This window comes from Anguilla rostrata, chromosome 6 (assembly GCF_018555375.3).
Source record: "Anguilla rostrata isolate EN2019 chromosome 6, ASM1855537v3, whole genome shotgun sequence".
Lineage (NCBI taxonomy): Eukaryota > Metazoa > Chordata > Actinopteri > Anguilliformes > Anguillidae > Anguilla > Anguilla rostrata.
In genome coordinates, this window is record NC_057938.1 from 57,712,096 (window position 1) to 57,737,510 (window position 25,415).

Below are 25,415 nucleotides of genomic sequence, written 5' to 3' on the forward strand. Positions count from 1 at the left end.
AAGCCTCCTGCTGAAACTGAAGAGCACTCGCATAGAGCCGGGGCTGTTCTACATCTTACTGTGAGCAATAACTGTCACTTTAACCTGAGGAAAGGCACTTTTCTTTTTCTAATATATTTAAATACAAACAATAGAAGAAAGTATGAAACATTTAAATTCTTAAGATAATTAGGATATTTATCGTTACATTTCCTGTTATAAATGTTAATTATATTTAAACAAGCACACACACACTGCCATTTTTAGCAACAGATACTAACCCTAACCCAACAGATACTGGGCTCACTGGTTAGATTCAGGCTGTTTTCACCTCCACATGGGTGCTGGTTTATACAACCATGGAGGATAAAGATTTTTATTTTAATTTGGCTAAAACACAGAGCATTAAACAAGTAGCAGCTGAATTTTTTTCCTGGGTACTGAAGTACTGTCCCAGGCAGAGATGGAATAAGTCCACTTTAAACAAAATGGCTGCAGTAATGACCTGGGCAAAAAAAAACATGAAATATCTTTAGTTGCGTATACAAACAGACATTAGCCACCACCACTAGAGGGCGCCAATTAATATATTTTAGTCTGGACCGAGCCAACCTGTCCTGAACCTCAAGTTGTTTTGTCACAAAAATGCTTTACAGGGGAAACAGAGGAAAACTGGGCAAAACCCAGGCCTGAGCTCCAAAAAAGTGAGCAATTGAGGTTAAAATTGAGGGAACATAAACCTTCAAATGGTAATGGGAAGAAATCAACAGCGCCTCCTTCAGTTAAAAGCCCTAACCCCAACCCCTAACCCTAATCCCTAACCCAAAACAGTGGAGCGCCTCAGCCAAAAGACAACTAGAGCAGGTGTCCCATCGGAGCTGCAGCTCACAGGCTGCTAAGCACTCCCCTGAGAAATACGGATAAAGTGTTTCAGCAAAGGCTGTGTGTGTGTGACAAAACTTGGATGTGTACAGTGCTGACTACTATGTAAAATAATTTTTATCAGCCTATCACACTACTCTGCTGATGGGCCTCCATGCCTTGGTAAGCTGTGTAGCTGCTGTTACTGTCCCATACGGAAATAAAATATAGCCAATTGCAGTATGAAAATTGTTATAACTCAAGTGCATAGCAGCTAAGCAAAGCTTTGCAAAACCGCATCTGTTAGTGATTTCAGGTTGGGTTTGGTTTTCAAATTTGGCAGTACCAGTCGGGCTAGATCGGGTTGGGTCACATCTCAGATATGGGCTGGGCGCAGTCCTCTGGTGTAAACTGAAGTCACTGTCATTTTTGTGTAACCAGCCAGAGATGGTGTGCTGTGTGACATGGCGCATCATCCTGCTGGAAGTATCCATTAGAAACAGTGTAGACTGTGGATATAAAGGGGTGCACATGGTCAGCAACACTTAGACATGCTGTGGCTTTCAAACGATACTCATTTTGGTATTAAGGGGCTTAATGTGCAGCACAAAAACATTCCCCATTACAGCACCACCACAAACAAAAAACTACGCCTCTTCACCATGTGTGCATGCTGTATATACTGAGGTGCAGCCACATGATTGGCTGTTAGGAGGAGCAGGCTATTTGCAGTAACAAGCAAGTGTACCTATAAGTAGCCCGTGAGTATATGTACTTTGTGGCCGGCGAGCGCATGTACTGACCTGCGGCCGGCGAGCGCATGTACTGACCTGCGGCCGGCGAGCGCATGTACTGACCTGCGGCCGGCGAGCGCATGTACTGACCTGCGGCCGGCGAGCGCATGTACTCCTGCGCCGCGGCTGCGAGCTGACACTGCGGCCGGCGAGCGCATGTACTGACTGCGCAGCGCTGTCGCCTGCGCCAGCAACGCATGACGACCTGCGCGTAGCATGTCTGACCTGCGGCCGTGTGCGCTGACCTGCGCCAGACGCATGTACTGACTGCGCCGGCGGCGCATACACCGCGCCGTGAGTGCATGCACTGACCCCGCCTCCAAACCGAGCGCATCCCATTTGACCCCGCCTCCAAACCCAGCGCATTCCATTTGACCCCGCCTCCAAACCCAGCGCATTCCATTCGATCCCGCCTCCAAACCCAGCGCATTCCATTCGATCCCGCCTCCAAACCCAGCGCATGCCAGTCTCAGAGCAAGATATACAGGCTCCCTCATGCAAAGCTGTTTTAGTCCAGTAGGATGAAGAAGAAAAAAAATCACATCTTTATTTGGCACTCAAATTTATTTGAAATACAGGACATTTGCAACACCCATTTACTTTGTTCTAACAGTTAATACAGTATTGAAAAATCATAAGGATGACACTTTTTTGTCCATTTTAAATGTTTTGATCCAGAGTTCTTTAGCACTCTTCTTTCCAGACACGTTTTGTGAAAACATTCAAGTCGACCTCGTCATTCACTCAATACATTTCACCTAAATGAGACAGGAGACCCCTGCAGGCTAATATTAGTCCTACACATCTGAGAGAGAAAATCTTTTTAGCAAGACGTCATCTCTGTCCTGTTCTTTCCCACAAACAGGAATTACCCTTGGATTCTGCCCCAGGAATGATAACAGTCCATAATTCACAAGAGTCAGGAACACTGAAATAAAATTCTAATTTGGCCATTTTCATCACAAACCTCACAGATGCTACATTTATATTAGATATGAGAAAATAATGAGATGGAATCACTTATATCAGCCTTTAAAAATAAACCGTTCAGCTACGTACAACAAGCAGTTTAAATTCAGATCAATAATTCTGTAAACATTTTAAACTAAAATTCTCAAAAATTCTGTAAACAATGATAGATATTAGTTTTATTTTTATACATCTTAGATTACATTTGATCTATTTGATTACAATACACTTAGAGATACAGATATTAGTAACATCATTCAGAATACCTTTTATTTAAACGTACATATATATAAAAGTGACATTACCATGATCTTAATGCTCCTTTCGTGCAAAATGCTTTAGTAAACTATAATTTTGGCTTTTATGAGAAAACTTTTAAAAATATTTGTTGGAAAAAAAATGATTAAATGTCGATGACTGAAAATTTCAAATGTTCCGTTTAGTCCTTATTTAGTGTTCAATTTAAAAAAAATGATATAAATATTTTGATCCAATTACATCCTTCTTAATACTGTGCAAAACGGTTGGTTCAGCAAGTGCAAGCAGTTCATTAGAACTATCCAATCAGACTGACAAATTCTGCAAGATTTGAGCCCCCTGCACCCCACTGGCTGAAATACAGAATCAGATTTGTGCCCCCTGCACCCCATTGGCTGAACTACAGAACCAGGAGAGGTCAAAGGCAATCCTGGGGAGCCTGACACAGCTGCACAAGGCTTCAGACTGTAAGGCAGTTTAGAGAAAAGACGTCCACTGACCTTAAACTGAACGTTTAGTGCTCAAAACGTCCACTGACAGCACCTTAAACTGAACGTTTAGTGCTCAAAAACCCTTCCACAAAAGGTCATTCACTACCCTCTCAACAAAACAGTGCTCACTACACTCAACTAAACATAGTGCCCACTATATTATCAACACAGCATAATGCTCAGTACAATATACTCAGCATAGTGCTCAGTACACTCTACTCAGAATAGTGATCAGTATATTTTCAGCATGGCACAGTGCTCAGTACACTATCCTCTCAGCACAACATCAGTGTCCAGCACAGTCCATACATGACCAATTTCACCCCATTAAAAAAGGTTTTCCCACAGGAGAATCACTGCTGTAAGGGGGCTGTTTTGCCCGCCCCCCCCCCCCCCGCCCCCGGGAGATTTGGCACACCGCACATGGTAGACACAAGGCCCCCCTGAATATAAATGCTTACATTCCACACTGTGATGATCTGCAGTGAACACTGCAGTCTGCCTCATTAACACACCACTGATTTCTATAGGCTTGGAGCAGCTCCTGTACTGGTAATGTAGCAGTAATGTATCAGTTATGTAAAGCAACAGGTAATGTATCAGTTATGTAAAGAAACAGGTAATGTATCAGTTATGTAAAGAAACAGGTAATGTATCAGTAAGTCAAACTAATGGTGATGTATCAGTAATTCATTGTCATGATAATGTATCAGTAAATTCATGTAGCAAAAGTGTTAGTAATGTAATGCAATGGTAATGTAATGCACTAGTAATGCATCAGTAACAAAGAGTACTTGTGCTGTATCCTTAAGCGCTGAACTCCGTTATATTCCATTATTATACAGGTTTGTACCTTAGGTTTGTAAATTATAACTGCTGGATATTAGTCACTAAAACTCACCTGTAATGTTCAAATGTTGAATTTCTTAAGCACTGCTAGCCCTGCGAAGCGTGTGCATGTGTTTGCATTTGATCTGACTGTAGCACTGGGAACATGCGGCTTAGACAGGACCGAATCACACTTTCCTATTCAAACAGGCCTCACAGAGCACACTGTGAAACATTCAACACACTGAAAAGGCATCACATTACGGTGCTCAACTTAGCCTTGGAACAGAATAATACTGCAATACTCATAGATCAGCATGTTTCAAACAGTGTGCAAATAAATACTGGCTGAAAGGGGGAATTTACTACAATCAACTGGCCACTTTCAATTTCCTGTATGTGCATGTGTCCATGTGTGCATATGTGTGTGTGTGTGTGTGTGTGAGTGTGAGTGTATTAGTGTATGTGTGCGCATGTGTGAGTGTGCGTGTATGAGTGTATGTGTGAGTGTGTTAGTGTATGCCTGTGTGCGCATGTGTGTGTGTGCGTGTATGAAAGTGTGCGTGAGTGAGTGTGTTAGTGTATGTCTGTGTGTGTGTGTGCGTGTATGAGAGTGTGTGCGGGTATGTGTGTGTTTGAGAATGCGTGTGTGTGTGTACATGTGTGTGTGTTTGTTTACCCTGTGTAACTGTGTGGCCTAGTGCAGGTGGACTGTGATCTTGCAGAATATATCAGGTCGCTCAGAGCCTCCTATCTGTCAGTCAAAAAGAAGGCGGGGTTTACAGGTCATCATCTCCAATCCCCTCAAAGGCATAGTTGCCATGGAAATTATTACCACTGATGTCACTACTGGAGTTGGACGTGCTGATCCCTCGCAGAGTGACGGAGGTGAGCTTAGTCTGCAGGGCAGAGCAAACGCTGGGTAAGCAGGTAAACACACATGAACACTGCTTCCGAAACGTTGAGTAAGCAGGTAAACACACATGAACACTGCTTCCGAAACGTTGAGTAAGCAGGTAAACACACATGAACACTGCTTCCGAAACGTTGAGTAAGCAGGTAAACACACATGAACACTGCTTCCGAAACGTTGGGTAAGCAGGTAAACACACATGACATGCTTCGAAACGTGGGAACAGTACACATGAACACTGCTTCCGAAACGTTGGGTAAGCAGGTAAACACACATGAACACTGCTTCCGAAACGTTGGGTAAGCAGGTAAACACACATGAACACTGCTTCGGTAAGGCCTTAACACGCAACACAACTCACCGACAGTTTGACCACCTGCTCCCGGTTTGTGTCAGGGGAATCCTGAAGGGGACGAAAAAGACAATGAAGTTCCTCTGACCCTGCCTGACATGTCACTGGAGAGATAAAAGGGGGGGGGCTTACCAGTAAGGGGGGGGACTTGACTGCTTGCTGACTCTCCGACCGATGAAGAGCCCCATTGTGACGCTTCTTCAGCATCTGAGATGTACAAACAAGCCAAGTTAGAAAACCAATCAGTCAAATCAATACCTGAGACCTCAGCTGTTTCCACAATAACCCATATGGGGGCGCTCTCGTGCTCTAGGTCAAGCCTCTCTGGTTATTCTCTCTAAGATTATTATAATTTCTTTCCAGTTGCTATGCAACCAAGTCCCACAGATGCACACATGCATGCACACACACATACACAAATACATGCACGCATGCATGCACACACACATACACAAATACATGCACGCATGCACGCACACACATACACAAATACATGCACGCATGCACACACACATACACAAATACATGCACGCATGCACGCATGCACACACATACACAAATACATGCACGCATGCACACACATACACAAATACATGCACGCACACACACATACACAAATACATGCACGCATGCATGCACACACACATACACAAATACATGCACGCATGCAAACCAACCTTTTTAATGCTGCCTCCTGATTTTTTCACCATCAGCTCATCCACCATGGACTGCAGACAGATGCTCATCATTATGGCCTTAAACACAGAATAAAAAGCAAAAGTACTGCTGCAGCCTGTGCTTTTAATCAGAGCATACAGAATCCTGAGTGCACCTGTTTGAGTCTTCAGTTACAGGTCAGTGTGGCTGTGTGTGTGCAGGTGTTACAGGTGACTGTGTGTATGCAGGTGTTACAGGTGACTGTGTGAGTGTGGCTGTATGTGTGCAGGTGTTACAGGTGACTGTGTGTGTACAGGTGTGACAGGTGACTGTGTGAGTGTGGCTGTGTGTGTACAGGTGAGTGTGGCTGTGTGTGCAGGTGTTACAGGTGACTGTGTGTGCAGGTGTTACAGGTGACTGTGTGAGTGTTGCTGTGTGTGTGCAGGTGTTACAGGTGACTGTGTGTGTGCAGGTGTTACAGGTACCTGTGTGTGTGCAGGTGTTACAGGTGACTGTGTGTACAGGTGTTACAGGTGGCTGTGTGTGTACAGGTGTTATAGGTGGACACACCTGTGGGCTGGTGATGGTGACCCACTGCAGCCGGTCCTTGCTCATCAGGTACTCAAAGGCGAGCTCCAGCTTCACCTCACACTTCCCCCCGCTGCAGGGTGTGGCCGTCCCATTGGCCACTGGGACCTGCTGCAGGAGAGGGAACCAAGACCAGCCTGAACACTGCAAGAACAGCCTGAATGCTGCAAGACTCGCCTGAACACTGCAAGACCCGCCTGAATGCTGCAAGACTCGCCTGAACGCTGCAAGACCCGCCTGAACGCTGCAAGACCCGCCTGAACGCTGCAAGACCCGCCTGAACACTGCAAGACTCGCCTGAACGCTGCAAGACCCGCCTGAACACTGCAAGACCCGCCTGAACGCTGCAAGACCCGCCTGAACACTGCAAGACCAGCCTGAACACTGCAAGACTCGCCTGAACACTGCAAGAACAGCCTGAACGAGGAGAGGAGAGGAGAGGAGAGGAGGGTTGAAGATGCTTACAGATGAGGTGACACGCCAGCACCTCATGCGCGTGACCTTGAAGCTGCCCTCCTTCACTTGCTCGTTGGGGAGCCTGACGTGGAAATTGAGCTCATTGTTTCCGGCGCTGACGATCACATGACATCCCTTCTCTGGGAAGTCCGTGATGCTGGGATCAAACTTAATGTAGCCAAAATACTTCAGGGTCTGAGCCAAGTGGATGAACTATGCAGAAAAACAGACATGGTAAAAATACGGCCCATATAAGTGTAAATGATACAAGAATCATATAACAATATCAGTTAGAAATGCTAAACATATATGTATTATTAATTAAAAGAAAGATCAAAGGAGATGAGCCAGGATGTAATCAGTAAGCTGGATCTAGTTTAGGTGCAAAAATATTACTGTATATAAAAAAGGAAAAAATAAAACTCTGGAAAGGAGTGGATTTGGTTTCTCATACAAAACTGCTTGCACAGTACACAGAAATACAGAGGGAATATTGGGGGAATATTACGGAATATAGGCAATATTGGGGGAATATTAGAGGAATATTGGGGGAATACTGGGGGAATATTAGAGGAATATTGGGGGAATACTGGGGGAATATTGGGGGAATATAACAGAAAAGTAACCTCTTTCTTGGAGCCTTTCTCTTGGAGAGACTGAAGCTGCCGATGCTGGTCTTTATTTACCAGGATCCAGCCTCGTTCAATGTCAGACACCGTCTGCAGACAGAGTCCATGTACGTTACCATAAAGAGTATTCACTTTAATCCTGTTTAATCTAATTTTACACATATGCACTTTGTGCACAGTGACCGGATAAGCACGCATGCACACACACACAAGAACAGACACACACGCACGCATGCACACACACGCACGCATAGGCATACACCAGAGGTGGGAGTAAGTCACACGTGCAAGTCACAAGCAAGTTTCAAGTCTTAACCTTGAAGTCTCAAGTCACTGTGTTTAGACTCAAGTCGAGTCACTGCTAAACATCAAGCAAGACATGTCAAGTCAACATGAAAGAAGTGCTTAAAACAAGAGAGAAAGGGGTACAATGACAAGCCATATCATGAGAAAACTGCACCTGTTAGTTAGTCTCTACAACTAGAGACAGGTATGGTTAGGATTTTATCAATACCAATACCAATACCACTATTGATACTGCTTATCGATACCAATACTTATCAATAATCTTATCGATACTTCCTCATTTTGAGTGCAAAATACATGTTGTTAAAAAAATTATCAGTACTACTTTTATATTAGTTTGGGCAAAAAATATTTAACAAAATAGTTTTGTTGATAAAATGAAATAGATTGTTTTCTCAGACAAAACATGATGATGGGACCAATTGGTATAGATACTGTAAATGTCTGGTAGTTGTTGATACTTGAGAAATTTCTGTTTCTGTTGGTCTTCAACCTTCACTAACTTAATGGGAAAATGACTGTAATATAGTGTGTGTCCACCAATTACTAGTTATTGCTACCTTTGTGAGCTGCAGGTATGTTTTTCTTTTCAACCTCCTTCCAAAAAATATAGGCTGCTCTGGTTACATTAGGTTACGCTACTGACATTTTAAAATCACTTATTACATTAAAACACACACGCACATGCATGCAGACACACATGTTGTGTACAGTGACAGTGTACGCTCATGGCTACCTGGGCGTACAGTAAATTCAATCCCACTCTGTTGTCCATGACATCACTATCGTACGCAGAGTCCCAGTAGCTGCAAAACAGAAACATGCCTTCAGACACCAAGTGAAGGATGCTGCTTTAGGATGTGCCAAAGCTTTCCTTTTGAGGAACAATCAGAGAAGCACGGAGTGAAAACACATCTGTGTTTAAAGGAGACGATGCACAGGCATATTCGCTGCTTTCCAGGGACTCCTTCCAGCACTGGAGGAGCACAGAGCTTTCACTGCACATAAATAAACTTCATTAGCTGTGATACTGACACCTGCTGGCTACCTGCCTGGGATACAGCAACACACACATTAGTGTGCGTTTATTCACTGGGTATTCAGAATTAAGTGCTGCACCAACAAGCTCACAGTGGGTTTGTAACAGAGCACAGCTCATAGTGGGTTTCTACGTAGCATTTTACATTGTATCCATTTATACAGCTGGATATATACTGAAGCAATTCATGTTAGGTACCTTGCTCAAGGGTACAACAGCAGTGTCCTACCCAGGAATCAAACCTATGACCTTTCGGTTACAAGCCCAGTTCCTTACCCACTGTGCTACACTGCTGCCCCATATATATTTGATATATGAAGAGGTAGAAGGAGGTTCTCTGGTTCTCTCTCACCTCTTACGCAGAACGATGTGGTATTCCGGGTTCCTCAGGCTGGTCACAGACACATAGGGCAGCTCAAACTCCTGCAGCTTCCGAACAACTGGGGGAACAGACCACACAGGAGCTTAACAGGGACCACACAGGAGCTCAACACACACCACACAGGAGCTCAACACAGACCACACAGGAGCTCAACACACACCACACAGGAGCTCAACAACCACCACACAGGAGCTCAACACAGACCATACAGTAGCTCAACACAGACCACACAGGAGCTCAACACAGACCACACAGGAGCTCAACACACACCACACAGGAGCTTAATGTTCCACTCCTTAACACAGAATCAAGCCATAAAGTGGTCAGTGAGTGGTCAGTCTGGCTGTGAGCAGTCAGTAAGTGGTCAGTGAGAGGTCAGTAAGTGGTCAGGGAGCAGTCAGACAGGCAGTGAGCAGTCATTAAGTGGTCAGTGAGCGGTCAGACAGGCTGTGAGCGGTCAGTAAGTGGTCAGTAAGCAGTCAGAGAGTGGTCAGTAAGTGGTCAGTAAGCGGTCAGTAAGTGGTCAGTGAGAGGCCAGGCAGGCTGTGAGCGGTCAGTAAGTGGTCAGTGAGTGGTCAGTAAGCATCAGTGAGTGGTCAGTGAGTGGTCAGACAGGCTGTGAGCAGTCAGTAAGGGGGCAGTAGGCACTCACAGCTGCAGCTACCGTCCCCTCCTTCCCGAATGAGAAACAGGCTGAAGTATCCCACAAGCTCATCGGGCAGATCCAGCTTAGAGGCCACAGCCTGTGGATCCACAAACACAACACAATCACAAGTGAAGATCACATCATGCTATGTAAAAAGTTGTGTAAGTCGCTCTGGATAAGAGCGTCTGCTAAATGCCTGTAATGTAATGTAACATCAAGCTTTCAGAAAATACCAACATGCATTATTATTGTCATCTGCTAATCCAGCAGATACGTTCCTCCATAATCCATATCTCTTCAACATTGAGGCAAGTTCCACATCGACAGGCCAGCATTTTTACAGAGACAGAGACAGAGCCAGCCATTTATTTAGCACTTTCAGAAAGTCTAACTGAAATATCTTCTATTCAGTCCAAAATGGAGAGCTGCTGACCTTATCTCTCCCAGATTAACTGCACCATGCACTGGATCCCTCGAAACTCTGGTAGCGTTTGACTGTTTGTCAGCTAAGCAGGAAGCATAAGCCCCACTGATGAGGCCCACAAAAACACAACATGACCATCCACCACCCTCCCCCACCCTCGCCTCGCCCACCCCCAACTCCACCACCCGCCCCACACTCGCCTCGCCCACCCCCAACTCCCCACCCTCCCCCACCCTCCCCCAACTCCCCCACCCTCGCCTCGCCCACCCCCAACTCCCCCACCCTAGCCTCGCCCACCCCCAACTCCCCCACCCTCGCTTCGCCCACCCCAACTCCCTCACCCTCCCCCATCCTCGCCTCGCCCACCCCCAACTCCCCCAGGCTTTCCAAATTGGAGAAAAGGGGGCCAAAAAGATTTTAAACATGTTAAAAACCCAGAAAAGGGTACCTCTAGGACATCCTCGGTCTGATCTGAAGTGAGAATGTTGATGATGACTTTTTGACCGTTGGACAGACAGATATCCAGCTCAGCTTCTTCTGTTGGGATCTGCTGAGTCTCCTATTGGATAAATAAACAGAAAAAGATTCAGGGGTGGTGAGTGATTTAGCACAGAGGGAACAGCAAGAGATTCCGTGCTTCTGCACAATGGGTAGTAAGTGATTTAGCAATGCAGCAATGTGGTTGATGAGTGATTCAGTATGGTAGGTGATGAGTGGTTCACTGTTTCAGTATGGTAAGTGATGAGTGATTCAGTGTTTCAGTATGGTAGGTGATGAGTGATTTAGTGTTTCAATATGGTAGGTGATGAGTGATTCAGTGTTTCAGTATAGTAGGTGATGAGTGATTCAGTGTTTCAGTATGGTAGATAATGAGTGATTCAGAGATTCAGTATGGTAGGTGGCGAGTGACTCGGTGATTCAGTACGGTAGGTGGTGAGTGAATCAGTGATTCAGTATGGTAGGTAATGAGTGATTCAGAGATTCAATATGGTAGGTGGTGAGTGACTCAGTGATTCAGTACAACAGGTGGTGAGTGACTCAGTGATTTAGTATGGTAGGCGGTGAGAGACTCAGTGATTCAGTATGGTAGGTGATGTACCTGCTGTGCTTTTCGCAGGAAGCTGTTGAACGACTCGCTGGCTCCCAGGAGGGGGTCCTGTCTCACTGCGTGGGGGAAGGTTGGGGTTACGTAAAAATAGAGAAGGCACAACGCTGCTGAACCTGTAACCTTTAACCTTTAATCTTTAATCTTAGGAAAACCACCCAGCACCACACTCCTCTGGACATTCAGCCTGCACCCCCCCTCCCCCACTCAAATAAAAAAAATTCCCACCCTAAACATAACCTAATGTATACACTGTATAAATGAGGCATGCGCTGATTGATCGTATTGGCCAATAATACTACAATCGACCATCGTCCAATAGTTTGAAAACGACCGATGGTCAGCAACCGCTATTGTCTGTTTGTAATCCAAGAGTTGGTGTTCTTTTGCCAGGTGGGCTGACAGGACAACAAAATGCTTTTTTAAAACGCCGAACACAATGCAAAATATCTATTTGTTTGGAAACCAGTCCCACTGAACAGTGGTCAATCCTTTTACTTTACTTATCCCTACTGAGGGAAGTGAAAGTAAGTTTGTGATGTTTGATATTTTCGCGTTGAACAAAAATCTCATTGTCTTTTTTGCATAGTCAAACTAACGTTACCGCTTTGTGTCGGCATGGTTGAACGTTGTCATAAAATTTCTTCTTAAGAATCCCTGACTTTTGCATTGTAGACAGATGTGACTGCAAGCAAATGGACTGCTGTTACCCCTTCCTCTCGGAAAGAAATCCTGGGGGAAATACTGATATTTCAGGAATGCATTTTCAGTTAGAAGACTGCATTAGATGAATGTGAAGAATTGTCATAAAAATCTTAATTGCATTACTTTAATAAATCTAATAACTGTGTTTATTAGAATGGCTATATTTTAAATAGTTGTTCATAAAATTTATGGAAGCAGAACCACCACACAATCAGTATCGATACTGGATGATGTTTACCCTAAATCATCAAAATCTGTATCAGTCAGAAATTCTCATATTGGTGAATTCCTAGTATAAATAATGTATCCACCCAGACCAGCTCAATACCTGTGCTCCACCCAGACCTGCTCAATACATGTGCTCCACCCAGACCTACTTTGAACCTGTGCTCCACCCAGACCTACTTAATACCTGTGCTCCACCCTGACCTGCTCAATACCTGTGCTCCACCCAGACCTACTCAGAACCTGTGCTCCTCCCAGACCTACTTTGAACCTGTGCTCCACCCAGATACTCAATACATGTGCTCCACCCATACCTGCTCAATACATGTGCTCCACCCAGACCTACTTCGAACCTGTGCTCCACCCAGACCTGCTCAATACCTGTGCTCCACCCAGACCTGCTCAATACATGTGCTCCACCCAGACCTACTCAGAACCTGTGCTCCACCCAGACCTGCTCAATACCTGTGCTCCAACCAGACCTACTCAGAACCTGTGCTCCACCCACCTGCCTGCATGTACTTCTCCAGCTGTTCCCTGCGCTGCTCCAGCTCAGCCGGAGTGAGCGTGAAGATCTTCTTTGGAGGAAAGGCTGGAACCACACTGCTGCCATACTCCCTCTTCATCTGAGGGGAAATACTAATTACACTGCTGCCATACTCCCTCTTCATCTGAGGGGAAGCACTAATTACATTGCTGCCATACCCCCTCTTCATCTGAGGGGAAACACTGTAATTACACTACAGCCAAATATGACTGGGCCTTCTGAACTGGGTGGAAGGACAACCATGGTTCCAAATCAGGAGGTCTGCACTTCCTTTCTGTACAAGAAGTGAAGCCAACCAAAACAGAAACTGTAGAAATACTAGTTTTATTTGCCAGCCAGATGAATAGGGACACGTTGCATGAGTATATCTTTGACACCAAATCACACTGTAATGAAATCACATCAAAATGAATTAATGGAAAAGAAATCGGAAGAAAATCATACTGGAATGAAATCACACTGAAATGAGACCTAGCAGCTTCAGAGCACACTTAAGCCGCGTTTCCACCAAAATTACCCGGAACTTTCAGTCCCAGGAACTACTTTACCAGGAACTAAAAGGTTCCTTCAACCAATGGTTGTCTGCGTTTCCACCGGGGTCTAAAGTACCGCGAAGATTAGGCAAATTAGCCCACTGACATATGAAAAAGCGACGTTGTCGTCGGTCCATCTGTCATATGATTTCTTCTGTAACCCCATACTACCACCGAAGTAGCCTACATTATTTTCTGATAACCGGGACAGCCCGGAGGGGTTTATTCCACTTATATACAACGGGTCACCAACAATGAATATGGTTACTTTTGTATTTATTGATTTTCATATATCCTCTCAAACACATTCATTATGTTTTTATGCGAACATTCGCTTTCATGTCTTGACATCCGAAGCGACAGAATGCATTCACATTTATATGTATAACTGGCAACAACAGCAGAAAACATGCACACGTTGCAAACAATTTGCTGTTTGATTACTTTCTCGTCGTCAATTCCATATAGGCTAATCGCAAAATGACAAGAATAGAACGAAAACTCGGACTTGCGTGAAAATGTAAATTAGTAGTGGTACAGCCACCGTTTGCTTTCCTTCGAAGTTAGGCTACTGCTAGCCGAGCAGCGAAGTGTGCCCTCCAGATGCGAACCATGCACCATAAATGAGTCCATAGTCTTCCTGGTCTTTTCGTGGAATTGAAAAATGGCAGTAAAATTGAGTAAAATTACGGCAGTCTGAAAAAGCTAAAGGGAAGATTACTAGAATTAACCTGTTATTTTACCCGGATAAAAAGTGCGGAAGGTGATTTCCAGTTTGCTTGTACTGTATCACCAATGTTAATTATGCAGAACTACCGCATACCTCACATAACTGTATCAAACGTTTTGAGTCAATTACAACGGGCTAACAAAGAAAATCCGGAGAAAATTTCAGACCGAATTAATCCGTTTGAATGTTTTGGTAGCCTCGTAATATGCTGTCCCACACGAATGCTTAGTATTTTATAAAACGAATACTAAAGCAAGAAAAGAACAGAAGAGCACACGTTATAATTCCAAGACGTTGACAGGCTATAACCAAAAGTAGGCTACTGCGCCGCATAACATACAAGTTTGATTTGAAGTTATTATGAAAATAAATTGGTTTGCCGCTGCATATTTTCAAACATGGCGGGTAATGGCGGAAAATAAATACAACACAAATGCTACGAGTACTCGACCAATCAGAAATGTTCAGCGCTGCAAGCTCCACCCAAAAGGTTCCTGTACTTTCGGAAAGTACTACCCCCCGAGCAGGAACGTTTTGGGGGGTAAAACAAAGCCCCCAGAACTAAATTTAGACCCTAGTTCCTGCGGTGGAAACGCACTGAGTTCCTCAAAAGGTTCCTAGTTCCGGGGTATAGTTCCTGCGGTGGAAACGCGGCTTTTTATAGTGACTGCTTATGACCAAGGCAGCATTCACAGTCAACAATGTGTACCATAAATTACAATCGCAAAACCATTTGACAAAGTGGACGGCTAAAAATATTGTTAATTGTTCAAACAACAGTTATGCTATGGCAGTACAGAGAAGACTCAGCCAGGAGCAGACCCCACCCCAATCATACAGTCAGCTCTAATGGCGCTGTGATGCTGTGCAGTAACTCTGTGCTGTAATACTGAAACACTGTGCTGTAATGCAGGGCTGTAACACTGTGCTGTAATGCTGTGCTGTAATGCAGGGCTGTAACACTGAGCTGTAATGCAGGGCTGTAACACTGTGCTGTAATGCAGGGCTGTAACACTGTGCTGTAATGCAGGGCTGTAACACTGTGCTGTAATGCTGTGCTGTAATGCACGGCTCTAACGTTGTGCTGTAACGCAGGGCTGTAACACTGTGCTGTAATGCAGGGCTGTAATGCTGTGCTGTAATGCTGTGCTGTAACGCAGGGCTGTAACGCAGGGCTGTAATTCAGGGCTGTAATGCTGTGCTGTAACGCAGGGCTGAAATGCTGTGCTGTAACAAAGGGCTGTAATGCTGTGCTGTAACGCAGGGCTGTAATGATGTGCTGTAACGCAGGGCTGTAACTCGGGGCTGTAATGATGCGCTGTAACGCAGGGCTGTAACGCTGTGCTGTAATGCTGTGCTGTAACGCAGGGCTGTAATGCTGTGCTGTAACGCAGGGCTGTAACTCAGGGCTGTAATGATGTGCTGTAACGCAGGGCTGTAACGCAGGGCTGTAATGCTGTGCAGTAACGCAGGGCTGTAATGCTGTACTATAATGCAGGGCTGTAATGCTGTGCTGTAACACAGTTAACTACGGCTAATCCTGCAAACGCCTTTTGCTCACGCTTGGATCTGGCAGAACATAGACCTGATAGGCCCTCTCCCCAGCTGTGACCTGTTGCCTAGCAACAGGTTTTGTGAGGCTACGCCACACAGGCTGAGCCTCTCTTCCTTCAGCCTGCTGAAGCAGATTACCTCATTACTGCACACTGCCCAACACTGCTGCTGAAGCAGATTACCTCATTACTGCACACTGCCCAACACTGCTGCTAAAGCAGATTACCTCATTATTGCACACTGCCCAACACTGCTGCTGAAGCAGATTACCTCATTACTGCACACTGCCCAACACTGCTTCTGAAGCAGATTACCTCATTACTGCACACTGCCCAACACTGCTGCTAAAGCAGATTACCTCATTATTGCACACTGCCCAACACTGCTGCTGAAGCAGATTACCTCATTACTGCACACTGCCGCTGAAGCAGATTACCTCATTATTGCACACTGCCCAACACTGCTGCTAAAGCAGATTACCTCATTACTGCACACTGCCCAACACTGCTGCTGAAGCAGATTACCTCATTACTGCACACTGCCCAACACAGCTGCTGAAGCAAATTACAACGCTATTAAATGTTATTGAAATGCAGGCTGGACTGTTGCTATGTGCTATTGGCTGTTTTAAAGTGCAGGTTGGAGTGTTGCTATATGCTATTGGCTGTTTTAAAGTGCAGGTTGGAGTGTTGCTATGTGCTATTGGCTATTTTAAAGCGCAGGTTGGAGTGTTGCTATGTGCTATTAGCTGTTTTAAAGTGCAGGTTGGAGTGTTGCTATGTGCTATCGGCTGTTTTAAAATGCAGGTTGGAGTGTTGCTATGTGCTACTGGCTGTTTCAAAGTGCAGGTTGAGTGTGTAGTGTTGCTATGGTGCTATTGGATGTTGCTGGCTGTGTTTAAATGCAGTTGGAGTGTTGCTAGTGCTATCTGGCTGTTTTAAATGCAGGTTTGGAGGTGGTTTAAGTGCTTTGGAGTGTGCACTTACCTGTTCATGCAGGCCCAGCAGCTGGCTGTACCGGACCCGGCAGTGCAGAACTCCATTGACGTGGATGTTGTAGGCCTGTGAAAGGTAAACAGAAACGTCACTTCCTGCATTATCAGCTTTATATTTAACTGAATGTGACCTTTCAGTTGCTCATGTCACACTGCCCCCCATTTAATATAAAAATGCAGTTTACCCACTTACACCATGAATCAGCTCACATTAGCTCTGTGCTTAAAAACCCCTTCACTACATGACCTGGCAAGCTATTCCACACAGTGACTACTCTCTGTAACGTTAGGAAGTGTCATGTCACACAGAGTAGTCACTGTGTGGAATAGCTTGCCAGGTCACGTATTAGAAGCAGGAACTATGGGGGCTTTCAAGATCAGGCTTGATACAGTGTTAGACACTATCTAGTCTGTAGGTAATCAGAGCACTAAGTACACTTTAAGCTGAATGGCCTGTTCTCGTCATGTTATGTCAGATAGATACTTCACCCTATTAACACACTGCATCATAGCCTTGTGTTGCTTAAGTCTTCCCTGTTAAATTCACCAGCGGGGACCAACACTTCTCCCTGCATGGCTCTGATGCAGCTGCCAGGGTTAGGCTTGTAGAGAGCAGGGATGTGCGATAACCAGCTGCCAGGGTTAGGCTTGTAGAGAGCAGGAACATGCAATAACCAGCTGCCAGGGTTAGGTTTGTAGAGAGCAGGGTTGTGGGATAACCACCTGCAGGGTTAGGCTTGTAGAGAGCAGGGTTGTGGGATAACCACCTGCAGGGTTAGGCTTGTAGAGAGCAGGGTTGTGGGATAACCACCTGCAGGGTTAGGCTTGTAGAGAGCAGGAACATGCAATAACCAGCTGCCAGGGTTAGGCTAGTAGAGAGCAGGCATGTGCTATAACCAGCTGCCAGGGTTAGGCTTGTAGAGAGCAGGAATGTGCGACAACCAGCTGCAAGGGATAGGCATGTAGAGAGCAGGATAACCTGCAGGATAATGTGCGATAACCAAGTTTCAGAGACCTACTGCTTCCCTGTCAATATGCTGAACATCCCTACTCCTGCAAAGTTTCATCTCAACAGCATCATGTATGTTTAGATAGAAGCACATCCTGCCAGCTTCATGCCAACTCAGTTCACCTAACCCAAACCCCCCTCCTCAATGGAAATACTGTGATTCATGTTATTATCAATAATTCACTAAAACCTGGACTATAGCCGACAATAAATCTGAAAACACTGCTTAAACATAAACAGTGTCACAGATCAGGTAGTTAATGTTCTACACACACTTACTCACTACACACATAGTGCTCACACACACAGACCTGTTGCACAACAGAAGGGGCCATACTCCAGGACAATGCCTTCCCCCCACCCCCCCGAAAGTAAAATAGGGGAAAAGTTTAAATCTGATTTGCTGTCATTCTTTCTGCAGAGTTGTCCCTTGATTAGACAGTAGGGGCGGTCCTGGCAGCCTGATGGAAGAGTTTCTCTTCTATAACCACACAAAGATGAAACAACATTGTCTTCCATATTCAGCTCCCAAACTCTGACATTAGCACGAGCTCAGAGAAGTTTGTGCAGATGGTCGGGTGAAAGCGCCTGCCTGCAACTCAGACCTGTTCCAAACTGGCAGGATGTTTCAGAAACAGGATGTGCTTTTACAACCGAATCTCTAACAGCGAAAAAATCCACAGTAGGACAAGTCAACCTCATATTTTTGTACATTAACTGACCATTTTTCTGTTTACAGTCTTTATGGATCTGTATTTATATAAAAAAATAAATAAATAAAACAATATCCTGGCTAAATAATGTTTTTTTTAATTATTATTTGTGACAATATTCTTTGTAATGTTCAAATGTCATTTGAAGTAAATATTACAAAACTTAACTAACATTTTATAATTTTAGAAACTAGTTTTTCTCTGCCCTGCTCCCCAGATGCCCCCCGCTGACCCTGCATGAGGCAGCTCAGGGTCTGATTCAGCGGTTCTGCTGTAGAACACACTGCTGTGCTGAAGTTCACTAAAGGAAGGAAGTTTCCTACGTTATCGCCTGGGGGTTTGCCGACTTCGCAAAAACAAGAAGAACAACAGCCACGGCATTGAGAGAAGGAAGCCAGGCTCACGGACAGCACAACGAGACCAAAAGTGCGTGGACACCCCTTCTTCAGCCACACCCATTGCTAACAGGTGCATAATATCAAGCACACAGTCATGCAATGTCCATAGACAAACATTGGCAGTACAATGGGTCATCTGAGGAGCTCAGTGACTTTCAAAATGACACCGTCATAGGATGCCATGGTGTAAGCCTGGGTGCACACACATTATCTACATGTCTGTCAGTGTGCAAATCACACGCTTCTATCAGTGTGTAAATCACACGCTTCTATCAGTGTGCAAATCACACGCTTCTATCAGTGTGTAAATCACACGCTCATATCAGTGTGCAAATCACACGCTTCTATCAGTGTGCAAATCACACACTTCTATCAGTGTGCAAATCATACACTTCTATCAGTGTGTAAATCACACGCTTCTATCAGTGTGTAAATCACACATTCATATCAGTGTGTAAATCACACACGTCTGTCAGTGTGCAGATCACACGCTTCTATCATCATGCATATTTACACATCAACAGCGTAGGCCTACCTAGCCTATCGGCTATAGTATATTTACAGAAATGCACAATAACAGTAAACATCAGTACAGCAGGCTGCAGACTAGGGTTAGGGTCATAAAGCATATAAATGTGCCCCTTATAAAGGTTTAAGATGAAACATTGCTATAAGATTTTAAAAATAATGCAAAAATAGTCACACAATGTGGTACAGTACCTAAATGTGTAATAATTAACTTGTGTGTATTTCTATACTCTGTACTCTCATATGTTTTCTTGTATGGGGATGGAACGGCATGAAAACAATTTTCAACCGTCTACCACGTTTTGGCAATGTTCCAACTCTCACATCATCACTGTTGCCTGTTTCACAAAAACTATTGCATTACCATCTAACGCTTACATTACAGTGTGAAATATCCACATTATATAACACCCTATTTAAAGATACTCAATTTCAAAAATAACATACATAACCGAAATATTTTGAGCAATAATACTTACATAGCAATGATGAAATCTCATCTATGTTCAGTAGATGGAGACAGAGACAATAATGATACTGTTCTATTCGCTTCTGTTTTGCTCCAGAAAACGATGTCAGCTAGGTCTATCAGCAAACATATGGCTTAGCTATGTCCAGAAGTCCTCAATAATAGTACTTTCCAAGAAATTACGAAATATCGTTGACCATGTTTTGTTAGGTGCAGCCTATTTTTCTGCTAACATAGAGTGAATGCGTAAGTGAATGCGATGCTAAGAATATTTTCTGTTACGCTGACCTATGAAACGCCATTTCAAAAGCAGAATTAGACATGTTATACATCGTTAGAAAGCTTATACTCTTACCTACTGAATAAATGAATTGTCAATCAAGCCAGACTGTACTAAAAAGGGCGACGACGCCGTAAACAACAGGTGTGGCATTACGCACAGCTATTTTGGAAGATACCCAGGTGTCACAAATGCGCGTATATTTCCCAAACGGATTGTCCAAGACAATATATGACCACGCAGTCTCAAAAGAGACATCTCTACTGTAAAACCAACAGTAAGGTTGTATATTTATTCAACATTTAGTCCCAGATATTGACTGTAGAATGACATGCTATCATTTTTAATAACTTTTTCTCGTTTATTTCGTTATTCAGTGAGCAGCGTTTTCACTGCTGTATAGGCATATCTTAGGGCTATTGTCGGGTTTATCTTGTTGCTATGACGGAATATGATTTTTTAGTGGTGAAAGAATATTTTTATAAATGCCAAGATAGACAATATTGTCCATTATGTCAAGGGTGGGGGGTGTTTTGTAGATGAGACTGCAGGGAGGGGGTGCGTGTTAAATGAACGATCAGAGCAACAATGGTGGGGCTGCGAAACTCCGTTTTCGGCATAGTTGTCGTGTATCGTCTACTAATGAAACCAAAACAACGCGTTTCTGTTTTTAACTCACACAGTGGTTGCAATAGCACCGAATGTTTGAGTTTAGTAATCTCAGTATGCCAGCATGCCGACCACTAGGGGCTTTGCACTAGAGGTTCATTTGCCAAAACGTCTCATAACGTCTCAGTCGGTTCGCATAAAATCAAACTGGTTTAAGCTTGTATACCGGACCGGCAAAACCAGAAACCGACCCAACCATAACACACACACACACACACACACGCGTACACACGCACATGCACACGCACATGCACACACACACACACACAAATACATACACATGCACACACACACACACATACACACATACACACCCATACACACATGCACACGCACACACACATGCACACGCATACACATTGTGTTCTCTGCATTCTGTATTGTTACTATAAATTAACTCATTTATTTCATATCCTTACATACAATCAGATAAGTGTTATTTTCCTAAACTGGCAGCCATTTTTACACCACTGTATCTGTTAAACTATGATGATACCATTTACAAAATCCTATTTTACTTATTTTAGTACAGAAAGACTTCCTCAAGGAAATGAGGAAAACTGGAAATACAAGCCCGTAAAACATCTAAATCCTCACTGAATTTTGATGGAGACCCTACTATAATTATTCAACAAATTATTCAAGACTGGTGTCACCTTTTAGCTGGGGGGAATTTCTGTGTTTCCCAGATTGTGACAAATGACTGATTCACATGTTCCCAGTTACCTTAAGCAGTCATTTTAAGTGGGGCTGTAACATAATCAATACAAATTAGATTTTTTTAAAAGTCATGAATCTGACCTTATACTGCTACAAAACATTAGGGAAAAACCGGAATGGCGCACTCTGTTATTTGATTAACCTCTCCAATTCCCCTTAATTTCAGGGGCTGATGCAGCAGAAGAACCCAAAAATTATGCAGAACAGTGTTAATAAAATCATGATTAACTTCCCCTTCCATGAACAATTGAACAGAAGAGAACAGAATACTGTAATATCCAGCAGACAAGTTAAAAATTACATTTTCCTTCTGATCCATGCTCAACACTGAGAACAATATGTGGATAAAGGAAATGTACACTGATAAAAAAAAAAAAAACAGGACAACAATATGAAACATACAGTCACAACTCAAGAATGTATTGCACTGCATGATATTCCCTTGCTTTTATTAACTTTTGTGATATTACTACAATGTTTGCATGGTACCCTTCCTTTGATTACAAACAACACGTCGGATTTCAGCACTTGAACAATCTAACACTGGATAGGTGCAAACATTTAGAACCATAAAGTTAAAAAGTCCTGGAGAAAAAATATAGCATTAAATATATATAGCATAAAACATCAGACTACTTGTGAAAAGCCTCCACAGACCCACAGCGCTGCACGCCATGACCAAGGCCAAGACAGACTGTAGAATGAAATCCATAAAGGTATTAATACACCTTGTGTGATCCAGGTGATTGCGTTGCAAATCCTATTACAGAATGCCACTAACATGTGGAAACTATTGCCTTGTTGAGATAAGCAGAGATCACCTATTCTTAAAAAGACCAGAGCCACATCACTGCTTCCCCAAGAGCGACTGCTGCAGCCAGTGGAAACACTACGCTGCGTATCAAAGGAAACCTGCGTTTTTTTCCCGCTGAAGCCTTTTACAAGTATTGACGACAGGGGTTGATATGGATGAACCACATCACTTCAACCAACACATAAATCAACTACTGATGTGGCAATATAACGCAAAATTGTCCACTAATTCCGTCCGCATTGACGCATAAGAACCCTCACACAGACAGAATATTAATCGAGATCTTGAAAGGTTGGAGGTACAACTGCGCCACAGATGTTAAGTCACCTTGTACGAAACGATCACTATAAGCTGAAGAGTTAATTACGCGCTATACTCTTGCAAAACAGAGGGTTTTTATTAGCTGTGGCCACAGCAAAGACCTTTATTCGATGTTTTAAAGACGAGGTCAAAACATGAGGTGCCACAGTAAACTTTTATTGGACGGTGACGTCTGTCTGAACGTCAGTTCCCTAAACCCACATTTTTCGGTGAAGATTATGTTCATGACAAAGAAAAAATATCAGACAACAATATGCATAGCCTATATATCTTGGCTTTGACAAAGTCCGGAAAAAACACAAGCCTAGAACGGCAGGCGAACCGAAAATACAGGGTACACTATCATACCGCTCAAATACTTAAAATTCACTACCATACAAGGTTTGCCAATTCCCCGAAGTGTTTGGTGGGACACGAATGAAAACCAATTAGGCTACTTCGCTAAGCTATCTTCCTCATCGCGTACGTGAAAACAACAGAAATTATTTTTAAAACACCATGAGAATGAAGAGGAAGATGCCTTCAAAGAGTACACGCAAAAAGAAATCTGTAGCTAGGCTACAACTCACCACGTATGTTGATCCGTTTTCACCTGAGCGAACTTCCGTCTCGGGAATGGAAAAATGCATTTTACCATTCAAATGTAAAAGTACTTTCAAACAAAAGCTCACTGCAGACAGGCACAAGAATCCTGCAGTGAGGGTCCAGGGGAGCGATTGCCAGCCAGACTGTTCTTTAGAAAGCAAGCGGTCCCCTTGTAAACACTTCGTGGAGACAATCAAACGAGTTCTTCCGTCCACTGCGAGCAGTCGAGACGTTTATCGTAGATCCCTTTCTTAGGAGATTTAAAAATAACTTACGCGAAGTCGGGAGCTAAACTTTCCCTAATATTCCTGCAGCAGCAGCAGCCATGTTGTGACTCAAAGTAATTCCACCTTAACTCTTAGCGTTTATTAGGCTGGTTTTAGGCGAGATTGTTATTTATGTACTAAATTAAAAGGTTACATAACCTTTAGTACCAGTTTAGTTTCACCGAAACACGTAGTTAATTCCATTCGATCAACAGCGTGAACTTACGGATAACTCCTTCAGAAAAATAGGTAACAGAAAAGCACGTCCGAGCCCTTAATGGTACATACGATTTCAGAGGGGAAACATTCCGAGTATAGGAGAATCTAGTTCTCGTTTCTTCTCAAAAAGATTCCTCCGGGCCACAGATGATTCAAAACAGACATCTAAAAATATGATTAAAATTGCACCAGTCTCCACGACATAGAATTAATGGTGTTGATATTTCAATTTGTTCAAAGGCTCCCCACTCTCACTGCTCGCGCACGGGCCATTGCAAAAGACCAGTGGATTAAACTACTGAAATAAAAGGGGTGCCTTCTATTTGCGCAGTAATTTCTAAATCCACAATAACTAAGAAATGATGCACCCATAAACAATTCCGGTTTATTTATAGGCTGAAGACATTTTTATGTTTTCAATTTACATGATTCGTTTGCCACAAGAATAAAATGAACCTTTCGTGCTTCCATGGAACATTCCAAAGTGCCGCACGGTCAGATGACCTCACAGGCGTAGATCTCAGAACTGGCAACAATGTAACGAATTATTTATCGACGTATTGTGATATGTATTTAGGTTCCCTAAAATGTGTAGCGGTGCAATGAATATCAGACTAAATTCAGTTCTTATAACTTAAGTGTCCGATGAACTATTTAACTGTAACGGAAACCATGGGTATAAGGTGTGAGACTGTGGTCATGGATGAAATTAAATCATGTAAATTTAAAATGTTTATGTTTTGGGTGGGGAAGTATTATTACACAATAAACCAGAGAATATTAGTATTCAACTTTAATATAAGAAGAAGCATTAGTTTACCTAAACTGCATATAAAACTATTTTGTGTTGGTTTTAAGCTTCTGTTGACCCCATCAGTTCATGTTCAACAGTAGAATGAAATAAGTTATTTTCCCTATTTCCTTGAGGTATTCGGAATTTAGGTCTAAAGATTAATTTTAGACACAAGCACAGCCATTTTATTTCATAGTGTTTTATCTGTATTTGTTTTGCCTCTTTATAGAAGCAGCTGTTTTTATGTTGAGTCCCCAATTTGCAGCTGTGAAATAGTAAGTGAATAGACAGATAACAGATGTTAACTGCTGCTCAGGTATTACCATTTGTATGGATTGTAGCAGAATCACTCGTCTTTAGTAATGAAGTAATGGAGGATGGCAGCAGCAGGATATATTCTGAAATGTACAGATAGATTTTGTCTGGCTATGTACAAAGACATTCCTCTCAACTTATCGGCAGGTGCTTCATCCTGCATCAAGACAATGACTTTTTTGGAGGCACTGTATACACATTCATACGCACATACCGACCTACTGTTCCTTTAAAACTTTTGATTGGCATACTATTCTACTCGTTTTGAATATTATTCAGAACATAATGATGACTTCATTGACTGTACTATTATTGGACTAATTACATTGTGTTTTGTACTTTATTCAGATG

The 25,415-nt window shown here is 43.3% G+C and overlaps 1 protein-coding gene across 4 annotated transcripts; it reads right to left on the minus strand.

The window, feature by feature from the left end:
• Positions 1–2,179: 2,179 nt before the first annotated feature.
• Positions 2,180–24,255, minus strand: snx17 (sorting nexin 17). 4 transcript variants are annotated; one of them, XR_010330746.1, is made up of 16 exons: positions 23,456–24,255; positions 16,958–17,032; positions 13,116–13,278; positions 11,672–11,736; positions 11,021–11,131; positions 10,155–10,245; positions 9,473–9,560; positions 8,818–8,887; positions 7,773–7,865; positions 7,156–7,359; positions 6,673–6,798; positions 6,123–6,200; positions 5,578–5,652; positions 5,455–5,496; positions 3,400–5,079; positions 2,180–3,361 (listed from the first exon to the last, which is right to left on the minus strand). XR_010330746.1 is itself a non-coding variant. In XM_064340914.1 (15 exons), the coding sequence occupies exons 1-15, from the start codon at positions 23,513–23,515 to the stop codon at positions 4,960–4,962; spliced, it is 1,461 nt and encodes a 486-aa protein (XP_064196984.1). In that variant the 5' UTR covers positions 23,516–24,255; the 3' UTR covers positions 2,180–4,959. The 4 variants fall into 4 exon arrangements, 3 of the variants coding, with proteins under 3 accessions (XP_064196984.1, XP_064196986.1, XP_064196985.1); XM_064340914.1 differs by having other exon boundaries at positions 2,180–5,079; XM_064340916.1 differs by having other exon boundaries at positions 2,180–5,079; positions 13,116–13,233; positions 23,456–24,253.
• Positions 24,256–25,415: the final 1,160 nt, after the last annotated feature.